This window comes from Rhipicephalus microplus, chromosome X (assembly GCF_043290135.1).
Source record: "Rhipicephalus microplus isolate Deutch F79 chromosome X, USDA_Rmic, whole genome shotgun sequence".
NCBI lineage: Eukaryota > Metazoa > Arthropoda > Arachnida > Ixodida > Ixodidae > Rhipicephalus > Rhipicephalus microplus.
In genome coordinates, this window is record NC_134710.1 from 339,355,108 (window position 1) to 339,373,445 (window position 18,338).

The 18,338-nt window shown below is 43.7% G+C and overlaps 1 protein-coding gene across 1 annotated transcript in view; it reads right to left on the reverse strand.

Moving 5' to 3' along the window:
- Window positions 1-8,036, reverse strand: part of LOC119162035 (uncharacterized) — a 97,669-nt gene extending 89,633 nt beyond the window's left edge. Inside the window, exons 1-2 of the mRNA XM_075876704.1 lie at window positions 7,913-8,036; window positions 2,308-2,463 (exon numbers count right to left, since the gene is read on the reverse strand). Of these exons, the coding sequence (XP_075732819.1) occupies window positions 2,308-2,463; window positions 7,913-8,036 (280 nt within the window). The remainder of the gene's footprint in view (window positions 1-2,307; window positions 2,464-7,912) is intronic.
- Window positions 8,037-18,338: the final 10,302 nt, after the last annotated feature.

Below are 18,338 nucleotides of genomic sequence, written 5' to 3' on the forward strand. Positions count from 1 at the left end.
CGGTGCCTGAATTCTTGAAGATGAACGTTTTATCCACACAATACAGCTCGGTCGTTGCATGTGATGAGGTTAAAATGGTATAGTCGACCTCTGAGAGCACCGCTTACCCAGTCGCAACCATTCCGGCAGCTTTCCCGGATTTTCGCACACGCATGTTGTCACAAGCAACAGTAATCCATTACAGCGCACAAAATTCAGAGAGAAAAAGCAATATTTATTTTGTCGTAAGGTGGACTAGAACCTAAATAAAAAAAAAACAATGTCTGTGCGAGGTGAGCACAAATACCTTTTTCTTTCAAACCCACGCTAGCAATACAAATTAACACAAACACAAATGCATGGTACACATAAAGCGAACCTCTATGACATACTCATCACAGTCTGAAATATTTTCTAGACGGCTTGTGCACATGCGCAGGTGGTTTTTCATTTCTATCGCTCATTATCTTGGTGTAGTTAACGAGAAGAAGTTTGATGAATTTGTCCGCAATTAAACGAGCTGTGCGCCTTGCGTGGCTGCTGTCTACACCCTCTGGGCAGAGGAGGACGGGTGATTGTTCGAGGTGTGGGGTAACCAGAAGTTGCAGCACTTCATGCACTTTTGTACGCGGAAGTTTGCTAGCAGCTTTTTCAAAGAAAGTAACAATGTTGTTCAACAGTATCAAAAACATACGGTTTGGGTAGTGGAGTGCACTTTTGTCCTGGCTGTGCAACAGAACATACAAAGGATCAGTTTTGTTCGTAGTCGTCAGCATCGTAACACAAGCATCACACTCAAACTCACTGACGAGCTTCACGATGTATCCACTCCCCATAGGTAGACGGCGATGACTCCGCTTTCCGTTTCGTCGGCTGTCGAGGAGCCGAGGTGACCGAGGGGCCACGCGCTGCAGGTTCTTTACGCGGCCTCTTCGTAGCCGGGACCATATACGAAGGATACTGATCGAAGACCGTGGGCACGGCTCCTGGACGCAGTTTCCAGATACGATATCCGGTAACATAGTTTTCCGTGAAGTTTTTGCTGCACACTACAGTCGATGCGGACTTGTCATTGACGACGAGGTTTTCACGTGAAACATTTTTCCTCCACTTCGAACACAGTTCCTCATCGCTAGGAAATTGGTGGTACGACACACTCGGTGTCTTCCCTTGCTGTGACTTACACAGCGGCACGCAACAATAAACCATGGCTACGCTAGTGCAGTTAGCGGGCCTGAGCGTGTCTGATGCATTGTTTACCCGAGGTCATCGAACGCAGTCAAGAAAAGTCGCAGTCGGCGACACGGGGAGCCGTCGGCGACGGGGGGAGCCGGCGGAGCTTACAGTGAGGTGGTGCTGCCCTCGTGCGGTTAGCCGCCGCACTACGCGTCAGAAAAAAAATATATGCGCGGCGCCGGTATTGAGAAGGCCGTAAGGAGCGTGCGGAAGGAGCGTCGAGTCCGGCAGCGTCTGGGCATGTTCGCAAACGTAACTCCATGCAGGGAAACCCGACGTATGGCTCACACCAGACAAAGAGGCCTGGTGGTGAAACCATGGTGGCCATGTTCCCAGCACTCGCACGAGCTGGAAAGCGAGGCGACAAAGCGGAGGGCGCACTCGGTTCCCACATGCTTTCGCTTTGACTTTCCTTGATGTTATGGCATCTGTCTAGAGTTTAAAATGGGTGGTGACAGCATGACAGCCCAATCCTCACCGTTTTATTAGGAAGGAATAATTAGGGCTGTTTTGTCTAGCAAAATAGGCAATTCATGGCCTATGTGGCTTGAGATAACCAGAAAAACAAGACAAATGCAGTGCTGACTTTCCTGTTCTCTTTATACGAACGTGTAATAACACTACAGCTGAACACGAACATTATTTTGAAAAGAATAAGCATGGCTATTTCACTTACACAACGCACAAGATGTATCGTTCAACACAACCTGATCGAGCTCCATTGTACATACGGTGAGACAAATGTAGCTTGGGAGGCTAGACTGGAAATGAGCTTACAACTGAATCTGATTTGATGTATCGAGCAGAATAGCAGCATTTGATGTCTGATTGTACTTTGTCATTAGAAAACAAAATTAATTTCCTGCTCATGTGTTGAGCCTCTAGATCTATAATGGCCACTTATATGAATGCTGTGCAGATTGTCCCGGTATATAGAGATATCTGCTACATGAAAATAAGGAAGTTGTCAGTCATCCTTTAGCGTATTTAGTTTTCCCAGTGTTCATTGTCTATAGGGTGAGTTATAGTCTAACGCGATACTACAGTTTGTAATAAAGCGTTCACGCATGTGGTGGTGGTGTCGCTGCTCACCGTCGACGTCGATGCCGCGCAGGTACAGGTGCCTCTTGACCATCCTCACCGGGATGGCCAACATCGAGTTCGGGTCGGTCGGGAAGCGGCAGAGGGACGTGGCCATCTCGTCGCACATGTCTATGGGGGCTTGCAGCCTTTTCATGTAGTACAGAGCTGTGAGCCACATCAACAGTAATCAACGGCAGGCATTGCTACTTCGATATGGTGTTTTATGACGCGATGTACAAACATGACAAGTGTGACATCAGAGACTAACGTCAGCATTACCAGCAAGAAGCTTGGCACGCCGGTCTCGTGACACTCGCGCTTCGCGAGAGCTCGGCTTCACCTCGAAGCCTACTTCGAACCGCAAGACATCACGGACACGACGAAGCGACGAGCAGTTTTAGTGGCCTCACTACCAGAGCGCACGATTCGAGTGGTCCAGGGACGTTGCCATTCGAGGCAATTCAATGCACTTAACGACGATGCCGTTAATTACCTCGAGAAGTACTATGTCCCTGCAGTCAACGACATAGTGGCAAGTTATGTTTTTTTTTACTAGATCACAACTAGAAAGAGATGAGGTGCAGGATTTTATTGCTGAAATAAGAAGGCTGGCGGAAAAATGCAATTTAGGATCGTCGCTCGAGCACATACTACGAGACCAAATCGTGTGTGGAGTCTTAGAAGATGTCAGACAACATTTGCTGACTTTCAGGAGCCTGACGCTAACCGAAGCAGATGATTTCGTTATTGCAGCTCAGAATGCGACCGCGAATGCTAGAAGCATGCAGTCTACCGATCAGAGTAGCAACCAATTCATGCGTCAGAATAGGCCACGAAAAGGGCAATCGAAGGTCGAAGGCATGACATTTCGCCATAGGTGTGGCAGTGAAGCTCACTCTAACGAGCAGTGCTATCACGTTCGTACGGTCTGCCGCCGATGTGGTAAACGAGGACACGTCGCTCGAATTTGCCGAGAACAAATTCAAAGGAATTCCAGTGGCGCTTATGTCCTGTCGGCAGCAGCAGCAACTGACAATAGCTCGGAAGATTTGATTTTGATTGATTGATATATGGGGTTTAACGTCCCAAAACCACTACATGATTATGAGAGACGCCGTAGTGGAGGGCTCCGGAAGTTTCGACCACCTGGGGTTCTTTAACGTGCACCCAAATCTGAGCACACGGGCCTACAACATTTCCGCCTCCATCGGAAATGCAGCCGCCGCAGCCGGGATTTGAACCCGCGCCCTGCGGCTCAGCAGCCGAGTACCATAGCCACTAACCACCGCGGCGGGGCCAATAGCTCGGAAGATGAGAAGCTCTACACTAAAGTGGCTCATAAAACGAGTACTGGTCGCATGGTTAAGCCAATTTTTAAAGAAATTACTTGGGATGGCTTGCCGCTTTCCATGTTGATTGATACGGTGTGACCTGTTAGCGTTATTTCAATGAGCCTGTTCAGGCAGAATCAAAGCAGATGGCCGCCTTCAAGCAGCACCACTCTCAATTTGTCATGTTTTTTTGGAGAGAATTTTCAGTGGTTGGAGAAGTGCACATAAAATTGCGAGCTATCAGGGGCAAGCCGTACAGACCCTGATTATTGTCGATGCACTTGAACTAGCGTTATGTGGAAGGAATACCATCAAGACGCTTAACAATAGTGGAGTGGCCATGTTGAGGCCAAACGTCGTCGCAAACTTCAACACGCGCAAGGAAGACCGCACGAGCCACGAACTTCACACTTTACTTATGGAGGTCGAAGATGTGTTTGCACCAGGTTTAGGACTATACAAAGGTCCACAGGTGAAGCTTATTCTGAGGGAAAATGCCGCGCTCCACTTTTGCAAAGCACATACGGTGCCATACGCTTTGACAACCGAGGTGTCTGATGCTTTGGACCGATTGGCTGCCGATGGTGGGATATCACCAGTTAGAGCTGTAGAATGAGCAACGCCAGTGGTTCCAGTTGTTAAGACTGAGGGGTTCATTTGACTGTGTGGAGATTTTGCCTGAAAGTGAACACGGCCACAGTGACTGAACAGTACCCACTACCCCGTGTGAATGACATCTTCGCACGACTGAATGGCGGTGAAGTATTTGGTACACTGAATTTGACTCAAGCGTGCAACCAGCTGCCCCCGGACGACGAGGCCAAGAAGCTGACAGTCATAAACACACCTCAAGGGCCTATTCTGCTTCAATAGGCTTCCTTTTGGGATGAGCTCAGCTCCGGCCATCTTCCAGAAGCACATGAATTTCTTATTCAAGGATCTCCCGGGTGTACAAGCCTCTCTCGGTGACATCATAGTGGCTGAGAAGCGCAATGACACTTGATTGTTAAAGCAAGTCTTGCTGCGCTTACGGGACTTTGGTCTCAGGCTAAACACCAAGAAATCCGAATTCAGATAAGAAGTCACCTTTCTCGGACATCGAGTTGATGCTAATGAGCTCAAACCGAAGGACGATGACATTGAAGCAGTTTTTCAAGCACCGGTCCCCAAGTCAGTGAGCGAACTCAAATTCTTCTTGGGCTTAATCAACTATTATGCCAAATTTTTTACCGAACCTTTCCACAGTCCTAGCACCATTATACAATCTGCTAACTAAAGAAGCTACGTGGAAATGGCAGCAGGTACACGGGGAAGCAGTTCGAAAGGTTAAGTAGGCTATACAAAGGTCAAAGTTTCTGACAAACTTTGACCCTGACAAACCTTTGAAGTTGGAATGTGACGCTTCTTTTGTAGGAGTTGGGGCAGTACTTTCCCATCGCATCAATAGCACTGACTATCCGATTAGATTTCGCTTCAAAACTTTGTACAAAGCAGAACGAAACGACTCCCTGCTAGAAAAGGAAGCAGTGGCCCTTGTATTTGGCGTTACGCGATTGAATGGCTACTTACATGGCAGTCACTTTGTTTTGGTGACCAACCATAAACCCCCAACGGGTTTGTTTAACCCAGGAAAAGCCATTCCTCCCATGACTGCGGCAAGGATTCAGAGGTGGGCTCTTCTTTTGGACAATTTTAATTACCCATTGCAGTATCGCAGGGGAACCGAAAACTCAAACGCTGATGCCTTAAGTCACCTGCCGTTACCGAACACACTACACAATACCAGCACAGAAAATGTGCCAGAGTATGTCCTGCACTCAGAATGTTTGGAAAAAGAAGCGATTAGTGTCAGCGATGTGGTACATTTTACAGAAACAGATGCTCTGCTGCAGCAAGTTAAATTCTGGATTAAGAAAGGCTGACCAAAATTTTTGCCTGAAGAGCAGAGCCGCTTACGGCCATACTTCAGCAAGAAGGTAGAGCTCAATTATTACCAAGACTTGGTCTTCTGGAGACACCGCATCGTGCTGCCCGCTGCTCTAAATCGAGGCATCTTGGACTTGCTTCATTAACCACACCCAGACATGGCGACCATGAAGAACAATGCAAGATTCCTGTTTTGGTTTCCGGGTGTAGACAGTGAGATCGAGCGATTGGTGTGTGGATATCCTGCTTGTATACAGGTGGCGGCGATACCTCCAGCGCAAACACCTCTACCATGGCCCACGACGGGAGATAAATGGAGCCGGTTGCACGCCGACTATGAAGGTCCAATCGAAAGAGACATGGTATTTGTAGTTGTAGATGCCGAAACGAATGGAATGGAGGCAGTTCTAACAAAATATGCAACAGCAGAAGTAACAGTGGAGGCCCTCAGGGCAGTGTTTGGGAGGTTCGGTCTACGACGTACTCTTGTGACGGATAATGGACCTCAGTTCACGGTTTTCCGATTCCGCAATTTTCTTGCGAAGATCCAAGTAAAACACTTGACAACAGCGCCTTATCATCCCCAATCAAATGATTTTGCGGAGCGAGCCGTAAGAACGTTGCAGGAAGGCTTGAAGAAAAACGAAGAAATGCGGCTACAAACTCGACTTTCAAGATTTCTGTTCCGTTACCGCCGCACGCCAGTGAAAGAGGGCAAATGTCCAGCGAAGCGTTTGCTGGGGTACCAAATACGAACTAAACTCGACTGCATTATTCCGACCACAGATGCTGTTCGAGCAAAGCCGTGCGACGAATGACCACAGCTATGGCCGGTAGGACAGCGCGTTTGGACACGAACGTTCCTGCCACGGAAAAGGTGGATACTAGGTCTCGTGCGGGACCATCAGGGCAAGTGCATAGTCACAGTGGACACGACTGAGGGAACGGAACAGTGGCACTTTGACCAAGTGCGACGGCGGGACGTTTCAGTTGACGAATCATGCGACACCGACACGCTATCATCCCGTCAAGAACTTTCGGGTGAAAGCGCAAGAGATTCACCGATTCCAGCCACTCAACTTTTGCGACGCTCAACGCGAAACGCCGCGCCCCTGATCATTTGAACTTTTAAGCAGGGGAAAAGCTGTGGCATCGGAGACTAACATCATCATCACCAACAAGAAGCGCGGCGCTCCGGTCACGTGACGCTCGCGCTGCGCGCGAGCCCGGCTTCGCCGAAGCTCTGGCTGACCTGGAATAAACGACGTGCCACCTATGTTCTGTTGAGTCAGTGTCGTGCGTTGCAACAACAACAAAAAAGAAAGAAGCGACAAAAAGTAAAGTGGAAAATTAGGCGAAGCGCAAGAGGAGCCCATGTACCATAGGATGTCATTTTAGGTTTATGAACAGCAGATGGTCAAGAAGCGTCGTTTTTTTTTAAAAATAAAACTGTAGATATGATTACCACACTGCATTCATTGAAATCATTCTACATCTGTGTGATATACCTCATTTTGTGGGTTACTTCACACACATTACTTTTGAAGAAAAGCTGCTACCGCTGAAAACCGACTCAATAGGCTCTCTATGGTAAAACAAGCTATGAGTTTTCGAGCAGTACCTTGAATATGTTTTTTTAGAGCCGTACCAGTTCATGACTTACCAGCATTTCTGCAGTAGGTTTCAGTGCAGATCTCGTAGTTGATGTCTGAAGAGGTTAAACGTGGTGTGTCACGATTCCATCACCTGGAGCTGGTACATCAAGAAGCAAGCAAAAATAAATACTCACGTTTTTTGTGCGATCTGTTTCTGCCACTGTCCGAAAGGTCCCCTGGGCATGGGCAACGAAACATTCCTTAACATTTCTTGTTTAATCAACCGTCGACGCATAGTTTATAGTTTTCAATAGAAACTCTCCAACGGGCCCAAGGTACGCCATATATTGTAACTTAAGAAGTACTAACGTGATAGAACATTCACTTGATATTTATGATTCGATACTGATATTGTTATGAATCGATAGAGGGCTTCATTAAACTAGTGATGTGTTGAAAAAATTCAAAAATATAATCTAGAATTGGAATTCATATGAACGTCTATACAGACGTTCTATCATAGCACAATACGAAGCTTGATCGTGATGCAGGATGTAAAAGTAGTTGGATTTAGATCAAATGTTTTTCTTCCTTTCTTTTCTAAGAACACTCAATCCGGATTACGCTTGATTCGTATGCGGCTCAACTGCGTTCAAAGGTGCCCGTGTGAGGCGGGCATGTGGTTCGGTACGTGATTGTCAGCCTCTTTAAGTCGACTTTCGGTCAACTACCTGGCAGAACACATCATTTTGTCTTTCCTACCTGGTCTGTCCTTGTAGATGAAGTACGCAAAGACGAAGGAGGACAGCGTTATAAGTGACAAAAACGCCGACACGCCCATGAAGTATGCCGCAGTCAGGGGGGACCTGCGCGTGAAGCAAACCATGGCCAAAAGATTAATTTGATGATTGATTGATTGATTTGTGGCACTAGCGCCCCATAAGCGTCAAATGATTATGAGACGGCGTAGTGGAAAGCTCGGGAAACATTGGCCACCTGGGTTTAACTTGTGCCCAAATCTGAGCACACGAACCTACAGCATTCTCGCCTCTATCGAGAATGCAGTCGCCACCACCGGGATTCGATCCCACGACCTGTGGGTCAGCAACGGCCAAAAGATAAAAAAGTATGAAAAATAAACACAACATTTCAGCCGTTTTGCTCGCAAACTGAAGCGTCAAAATTATTAGATATACATATGGTGCCTACCTTATTAGTTTGTTCGGTTTCTTGCGAGGTGCTGTGTAAAGTACGTCTTGCAAGCCCTCCGGTGTTATGATGACGTGTGGGCCCTCGGTCGGCTCCAGTGCCTCCATATTCTGCGCTTACCGGCATGGGAATTAGGATATGCCACAACGAAGGATACTATCATGAGCTTCATCGCACAAGGGGGTGCGAGCAATTTGGAGTTTTGTTTTCTGCTTGACAGCGAAGGCACGTACTGATAGAATAATTGGTCTACTAACCTTGTCACGGTGGCACACCCCGAAAGATCGCTGGGGGCTCCTGCTGTTGGTGTGTCCTTTTCACATTAGTTTTTTTTTTGTAGCCTGGAATTCATAACACATACCCACTGTGGGGTATTAGCCAAGAAAATTTATAGTATCGTAAGAACGCTAACTGCACTATTGCTTGCGAAAAAAAAAGAAACTAAAAATATGTAGAAGGAGTACATTTTATGAAAAAACTAAGATTCATACAGTTAGAAAAAAAAACATCGAAAAAATAGTCATGTTTTGATTTGTTTTGTCCCTCAGAAGATCTTGGCAAATACCCACAAGGGGGATTGGCCACACTGTACCTTATAACGTACATTTGTATACAATGTTTGTTAAAACAGTGAGCAATCAGATAAGATCAAGATGAATAATATTGTTCTTTTGAAAAAAAAAAGAAAGCTGTACGCACACACACAGGTCAACTCTTCATCCTCTTCTGTTTCTACGCGTGACTCTTGGACGACATATGAAAGCATATCATCGCTCACTGGGTAGCGTCATTGGCGAATTGTGACGAAAAGTACCTTGCCCCCAAGATTGTGTACTGGCAACTGCGGACGCCACTGAACCCCAGTTTCAATTTCTGCGATATCCACTGGAGGTGCTGTTTGGACCTGAAAGAGGCCCATTTTTTAAAAACTTTTTCATGGTTCAAGTGCCCTTCTCGTCCCTGTCTTTCATGATGATGACCGCTGAGGCCACTATTCCGTTGTATATTATTCCTTTCATATGGAGGTAGTGGTGTCAACAATGACGCATTAGTTTTTTCGGTACTTTAGTAACTACCAAACAGGTAACGTACTTCCTTCAATATTTTTGTCAATATAAATAGTTTTGTTACTATATTCAGTTTGTTCCATGCCCCCTTCTTTAGAAGAAAATCAAACCAAAACACTGAGTACCTGAAGGGATCCAATAAACAAAACAAAGAAAAGCTCTTAAAGAATCCTGCTGCGGCTCCCATGCCTGCCAGAAAACATGTGCCCTTGATGGTGAAGCAAAGTACCGTATTCGCAACTTTCACAATCGCGCGACTGTACATTCAACATGTCGTTGACATGATCGCCTCGAAAGAGACGGTATCGAAAGGTACACTTTTGGCGAAGAGAGCGATTCTTCGGAATTTGGTGTCTCTTCGATTTGTGTTTTTAAAAAGGAGGGGAGTGCTAGCCTACTATACTAAGTAAATAAATGGTGGGTAAATAAATATGCACGAAAATGTAAATGAGGCACCCAAGTAGGCTCTTCACTTTGCTGGCTGTGCGCAATTGTGCGCAAAGCCTGGTGTCATGTTGAAAAGTATCACAATGTGGGCGTCAGTACCAAATTCTCAGTAATTTCAGAAACAGTTCGGGAGAAGCGCTTTATCTTACAGTTTTGACAGCATCGCTTACAGCGCGAAGCTTGTTCAGCTCACCTAAAAGCACGATGTAGAATAAGCAGAGGAAAAAAAAACGTAGCTGTTTTTCAATACCGAGGCGCAAGAACCAACGGAAGCATGTCAGACTACCTGATATGATTTTAGAGTACTTTCATTCTTAAAAAAGCAACAACAGATGATGAAGACGATGAATTTGCAAGCAGTGAATGAAACCAGTCGAAATATGCAACTTTAACGTTTCAGAGTTGACGTTCCTATGACTATTCAATGTTTCAGTGTTAGCAAAAATACAAAAAATAGCCTGGTGCAGGGCAGAAACGAAACAAAAACGCCATCAGCATGTAAGACCGAAAATGAATCGCTGCAGATGTCAATGTCGTAGAGGCATTGTGCAGACGCTTCGGATGTGTAATGATGCGATGAACATTTTCAAACCAGTTCTTACATTCTATTTTAGAGACGGAACGAATTTCTAATTTAGTTATTGTACTCTTTGCACAGCTACCGTGCAGAGCACAGGGAATTAAGCGGCAGAACTGCAAAGTGGAAACTCTTTTACTCATACACAAAATGGGGGCAGCACACGTTCACGGGCCCTGGTTATTTACTTGCTAAATTTAACCCTCTTAACAACTTATAGATTTTTCGGAGCACTAATTTGAACTGGAGGCTCATTTTTTCTCACGGTGTGTATATTGGCTGTGAGCGTAGAGGCTCGCAGTGATATCAGTCTGCTTTTCTTTTCCTTTCTACTTTCCTTTCAACTTGAGAAACTCAAAAGGTTACAGCCATTCCCAACGTTGCAAAACGACTGAAAACGCAGGACAACAAGCAGCAACATCTGCTATTAGAAGCAGGTCTCTAACTTCAATTATCTCAACAGGGCTTCCGGCCGCCACCAGTCAGTGGTGCCACAATACCTTGAACTTGCCAATAACCATTAAGATTTAACGCGTGCGCGAACGTCTCATTCAATAGCAAGTTGTAGTAGTTAAAAAGAATTTCATGTGATTGTGTAGTGCTGATAATGAGCCCTCATCTCCGGTTTTCAGGTAAATTTTTCTTTTTTCTCTCCACTATTGCGGCTACATTTCCGGTTAATTAATCTCTGAGGCACTGAAGCCGGCCAATAATGCCTTCCTATAAACAATGCCAGCTTTTTTTCCTGGCCTTTGTATAGGTGAAAATAAAAGCAAATCTTTATCTTTGTGCACAAATAGCTTTTATTTTCGGAATAAGTCATTCAAGCATTCCTTTATTTCTACACTATTAGCACTTTCTTTATGCTTTTCAAATCCCTGTGTGTTTCGAAACTTTGATTATTATTTCACTATCACCAGAAATTTTTTTATTCACATATCCGTAAATAATGCTTTGCAGATCTAGCGCTAATAATAAAGTCTTGTTTTGCCTAACGTCTCTGCCTAACTAGTGGCCGTAACATTAGAATTATATAGCAACGCTGAACTCCGGCACATGTGTGCAGTTTGTACTCGTCGAATACTAGTTTTGTTATAAGAGCTTTTCAGTAACACCAAATGCTTAAGTAAAAAAAAAACCCTGAAATTTTGCAGGACCCATAAAATGAGAGTATTGGTTTCGTGGGAAGCTATCACTAAAGTAGCTGTCTTCGCCAATTTTTTTGGCTTTGATCTAAGTGTTTCAAGGTAGATTGACGTATTTTGTAAATGGAGTAGTCGGGGGCTTACTAGGTGGCCTGACTGCATTGGCGTTTAAACGATAAATTATGGTCTGACGCAAGCGCAGCACTAATGTTAGGGCTCTGACGAACTGCATGACACAGCCAGCTGATGGGAATATTCTAGGGGGAATTCAATATTGTATGCCTCCGAGGTCGAACTATACATATATGTAACAATGTTTGCTGAGTCATAAGAGTACACACAGACAGTTTTTGAGAAAATACATACTTTTTAATAAAAGTTCTAAGTTTCTAATAAAGTTCTGTACTTTTTAATAAAGTTCTGTACTTTTTAATAAAAGTTACAAGGTACCTGCAATGTTCGCCTACGAACATCACGTTGAGGGGAAGGATACGTTGTAGCAGCTGAAATGACACTGTTGTGACTAATTGACACAAACTATTTAACTTTTTAATTCGTGTCTTGAGGGCAATGTCTGTTCTAGTGTGTGTTTTTGCCGTTTCTGGGTAGATATAAACTGTGAATCACCTGTGGCGCATACCGGCACACCATGACCCCTGGTGTACGAATGTGCGCTGCGTGTGACTGGAGAAAAGAGTTTGATGATGTGCGTGATAGGAATTTCAAGTCGTTTATGTCATGACCTGACAGTCATGTTTGTCCTACTCTCCTGTTTTTTTACGCCAATTTTTGTCTATACTAACTTAAGGAGATGACCGAGAGGTTAACCGGACGCAGGGGACTATAAATCAAAACGCTATAACTGTCTTAGGTTCGCTAAGAAATGCTTTGTTCCTAAGGAGTGACCTTTGCAATGTTGTTCTTATTATATCCTGCCACAAAGATGTTTTCTTTTTAATTTATGGTCATAGAGCAACGAAACATCCACCAGCTTTACCTATTTTTCTTTCTGCATGGTAAATGCAGCGCGTTACCTTAACTTGCTTACATAGGTGATTCAATTACGCGTTCCCTATTGATATCGTAATGAGTAACATGAGTTGCAAGGCTGCGGTGGCAGTTCTATATCAACTTCAAGCTGCTTTTACGACAACTTTTACACTAATAGTAAATTATATTGAAGTGGTGGTATTCACAAACAAAACAAAATATAAATTTGATCACTTCATGAAGAGAACGTAAAAATAAATGAACGATTTGTTGTATAAACTAGGTATCCTTCTTGTCGAAAATTTTCAATTTAATGTTATTGACATTCTTTCTAGTAGGCATCATCGAATAAAGGTTCGTCTTCTCTTTTCTTAGTTTTCTCTTAGTTTCTTTTTGAATACTTTCCCTATTATCATCATGTATTCCCCCCTTTTTTACACAGTGTTATTGCAACAACATGAACAATTACGACGATGAGAGGAAGGTTAAAAATAATTAACTCACAGACAAGCAGCAACGTGTTCGAAAGCTGATAGCTAGATCTCAATGGTATAATGTTGGCCTGAATATTCGTTTGAAAGTAGGCTTTGGCGCGTGCGGCAAATATACCTCAAAAATATTTTTAGCTGCTAGTTGAGTAAACATTTTTTATGTACTAAGCTAGCTACATTTTCAGTAAATAGCAAGTTTGGTTTATTACAATTTATTTGTTACCTTGTGCCACCTCTGTCCGAGCCCTGTTTTACTTCACCCCTGTTTTTGTTTGTCCTCTATTTCTCTTAAGAATATATCTACTTGGTCGAGCCTCGTCTGCTGTCACATATAATGCTTGATGATCAACATGGGAGGGGTCTTCGCCCAGCAGTTGGTGTTGTTACGCTGCTGATAATGATAGTGATGAATACGCTTTGGTTCTACCGTGATACAGTGAATGTTCTTAGCACAATTTTGTAAAGCTATGCAACAGTATATTCATCTAAAATTCAGTTTTTGCCCACCCTCTCGAATACCATCGTCTGGCTATTGCCATCTGAATTGAAACCCCGTAGCTTTATTGTTTCCTCTACATAATCTGCTAGAGCTGCATTTATACGTGGCTATTAGCTAAGAGATCATAGGCATGCACCTATATTAGCTTCTCAACACGTTGCTTCAACACCGTGTTATATCGATTATACAACAATAAATGCCAATACCTTAAGGCGAGTGGCAGAAATAAGCAACACTGGGATAGGGCTAACGTTTAGCAGATTCAGAGCACAGTAAAGTTATTGTTAATTTCACACTCGACTTCGGGCTTTCGAGCTTCGTCGCCAGATAGTTTACATTCGGAAGTTATCTACTAGTAGAAACTGAGTGCTTGGAACACATTCACCTAGTTCGCTCAGCGCGCCATGTTGCAGCTCGAACAGCTCACTTCGATCTGACAGCGCGCCCGCCTTCGATCTGAGAGCGGGATCGATATCTGACATAATTCCTCTCACGTGGCTTCACCGATTGCTCTGGGAGCAGCTGATCGCTGGCACGCTTCTCTCGGCTCCAATATCGAGAGGCTTCCACACTGGCACACATCGTTGTGGAGTGCTATATAAACCTTCCGTTAGGACCCTAAAAGGCAATCGATGGGATCAATGCCCAATAAAGCATCGCTAAAAGGGCGCTCAGTGAAGTGCGTTCTCATCAGCGCACAACCAAGTCGGGACACTTTGGTCACTAGAGAGGGCAACGAGAAAGTTCATAATGGTGAACTCGTCTTTTCTTTTGTCATTCACTGCCTTTTTCTCTTTTAATGAGCAGGAATGACAATTTTGGCATAACGAGCTTTGAAGAGAACTACCTTTCCACCTATACTCAGCTAAGATGACCTTTTAACTGCGTGGCTTTTATATACATGCATGTAAAAGAAACCATAGTCTCATCAGCGAATACAGCATGGAATTTAAATACATTTGATTGATATGTGGGGTTTAACGTCCCAAAACCACCAATTGATTATGAGAGACGCCGTAGTGGAGGGCTCCGGAAATTTCGACCTCCTGGGGTTCTTTAACGTGCACCCAAATCTGAGTACACGGGCCTACAACATTTCCGCCTCCATCGGAAATAATTTAAATACATTTCAATACTTAGCTGAAATTTAGGTACACTAGAAGCAAATATTAGATATAGGTCATCGACCAAATACTGACAAACGTTCTAGAAAACTGCGAAGTCTTAAAGAAGAAATGACCAAGATTGCAGCTGCGTGGCTAAGCGAAAAAATGAGGTATGAAATTTATGCAATCTGCACCCCATAATACATCAATAGTGAACGGAATTGATGTATGACACATTTTTCCGAAGCACGCCACTAATTTGTGAAGAAATCTTACGTAACAAGTCTTGTGTACGTCTTAATAAACCTACGTAAGCTTTATATTGGCGAAAATTTGCCAGCTTTACATCCGCTAACACCGGAAGCGAACAAGAGTTTGATATTCACCTTTTCATACAGAGCTTCAAGTTTGTAAACTTCGTGATTATATTATTCACTTTCTGTTTTTTGGTAAGGTTTCTGAGGCAATGTCTTAAATCGACATTCTGTTTGTAACATTATAGGTATAGTCAAATATTTGTCTTCAATTCAACAAAATTTATTCAACACTTCTCGATTTTTTTTATATTTCTGAGTTTCACCAATGTTCAAGTAAAAACCCCTTGAAGTTGAGCACTACTAAAGTGGTCATCTTAAAATAGCATTTTTTTTAACTATTTGCCGCTTATATTTGGTGCATCTATTTGTTTTTCAGAGCTTGTTGGATGGTTTTCATATCTCTAATAACATAGAAAAAGTAATCAGCCAAAGAGTTTTTTTATAGTGCGCGGTCGCCTTCAAAATCTTCCTAAAAAATAAGCAGCTGATTGACCAAGGGTGATTAACGATGGCTCTCCGGTTTGTGGCAAGAGAACATCGATTGGTGTCGCCGAAACAAAAAAAAAAAAAATGTAGCAATACCACCAGCTGTTGTGCTGCTCAGGGCCTGCGGACCCTCAGGAACAAGCGTTTAATAACGAGTGGCAAGTATAGGACACGCTCGTTCTGTTTGAGAATTCCCCGAAGTTATATTGTGCGCGTGCCTACTTTATACGGCCTACTGTTCTTGTATGTACACTTTAAACAAAAACTATCCGAGTTTGGGGTTTTCGCGGCTCATGACCTCTGAAAACTTTCTCGCGTTTAAAATTACCCCCTCGTGTTGAAGTAAAAGGTGGTACATGACATAGTTTTACCACCACCTCTGAAACACGTAGTAAAAGGATGTCCAAATCAAGTTTTACATCGTGGGGAGTTTTATATCACGTTATTTTCAAAATCAGAATCAGAATAAGAATTCACTTTATTACCAACAGATTTGTTGAGTGTCCCCAAGGCAAAAAGCTGTGCAAACAGCTTGACGGGACCTGGGGGCCTACAGAAGGCAGCACATGCAGCGGAATCTACATAGTTGTCTACTTTGTCAACAAAAAAATAACAGCATATTACGAAGACAATCGAAAAGTCACATACAAGGACCATCCGAGAAACTGGTACATGATGCACACAGCATGAAAAAATAAATACATCTTCATGAAGTAATCACGCACATCTGATTTGATCACAATGAAAGGGGCACTGCAATTTATACGAGTTTTTGAAGATTTTTAAAAAGCGGGTATGCAGTACTCTAGTCTTGCTCTACCGTAGTTAGTGCGTGTATGGGGTACTGGTATTTGCCTGTTACGTAGGTATGATGAATCTGTTCATCGTGTTTTGGAAGCTTGTTTTATACACATAAAGGGAGAGTTTGTAATAGTGTAACTTGGAAGCTTTTAGCATAGTATGTTTCATGAATAGGGTAGCAGTGGCTAGTAGGCTTGGTTGCCAGGTAAAAATTTCAAAAAAATTTCAACACTTATTTTTGCAGGTGTTTCAATTGATTAAAGTTAGTGGTTGCTGTTGTACCCCAGACTAGGAAACAGTATAAAAAAGACGTGAGTAAAAATTTGCATGTTATATCGCAAAAACCTTCATTTCAGAGTTCATTACTACGTGACGCAGCTGCAGCTGCTTCGGCGGATTTTGCTGTATACCCCCCGAAGGACGCTCTCAGTGAATTGTGTAGGTACTCAACGACCACTGATGTTTTTTTTTTTTGTTTGGTATGGAATCGTCGCGCCTCATGACTTAGCTCGAGTCAACGCACCTTCCCTGGAACTTGGAGCAACATAAGCGCAACCAGCGAAGAAAGCATTCTGTTAACGAAGAAAAAAGAACAAGCCAGCTACAATAGCAACAACAACAACAACAAAAGAACTTGCTGGAAAGTTGTCCTGCATATTTTCGCAAATCGTTGGCTTTTGCTATGCGGTGGCCCTGGAAATAGACGGTGTAAGAAGCTCGGGATCTATGTGTCTGGTTGAGCTGATGGATCTCACGTGTTTCTACATCATAGAGCGGCCGTGCACTTCCGAGCGCGAGCCTCCGAACCTGTACGCCGCGGATACCTCGCTTCCATGCCGAATCGCGAAGGGCTGCCAGCGGTAACAAAATTAAGCTGGTGTCATCGCCCGTAGTTGCTTCCTGGAGAAGCGATAAGCAGAACGTTTCACTATGTCTTAGGCGCCAAGCCAGTCAGTGGCCAGTGTGAGTGCGTTGCCGGGGCAGGTGAAAGAAGCATCGGATATATATTGTTCCACCGAAGATAACGTCTACTGGAGTAAAGTGCAGCCCGAATTGTCTGCCCCATGCGCCAACTGTTTTCAAACATGTAGTGCGAAGACGAGAGCCGATACGAGGCAGACGGAACCAACGCGCCGCTGCCGGTGAGTACGAAGAAAACCCGGACGGTGGTCCGTCTCTTTTGTTGGAAGTACATACATCGCCCTGTCCCCGTAGGACACCGCAGATAGCGGACACATATTCATTTGTCTCTGAAGTGACGACGAAATTCCCACAGGAGATCTATTCTGTGATGACTAGCAGTCTTGAATTGAATTGAATTGAAGTTTATTTGTTCTGAAATTCTTACAGGATCGGGAGCAGAGACTAAAGGCTAAATAGCCTGACATTTGGCCTCTGCTCCTAAATACAGTTTGACACGCAGGCCGCTTAATCTGTCACACATGTTTTCAGAAATAAATATATAACACAACAAATAACACACAGAAATAAATAACACAACAAATAAACGAAAACACAACAAAATTTAGCATGGTCTTGTTACACAATTTCAGGGCAAACATTATAAAACCACTTTATCACAAAAGCGTCATCTGAAAAGAAACTTCATCAATACAGAATGTAAAATAAAGCATAAGAAAAGAAACTACAACACATAACTCAAATTGATAGATAGGATGTAACAAATCAAGGACAGAAATTATAATAAGAATAGCCGTGCTCATCGAAAAGCTCTAGCTGGCGTGCACCACTCTTCTACGCTCGTTGTCATGAATACGTGCTGCTACTGTGTTTATGCACCACCGCTTAACGAAAATCATTGAGTTGCCGTGGTTTGCGCGTACATACATAGGTATATTATATGAACTTGTGCATCAGCAGTTCTGACGCGAGTGGGGCCAGCAGGCCGGTGTGCCAGCTAATTATTGAATAATCAAAAAGGTGAGACCGGTGGGTTTATATTAGAAGGTTGGTGTCACTCGTGCTGACTTGCAGCCTACCATACGTTTACGCTCGTACTTTGAACTGTTATTGTTCGTCGATCAAAAAAAAA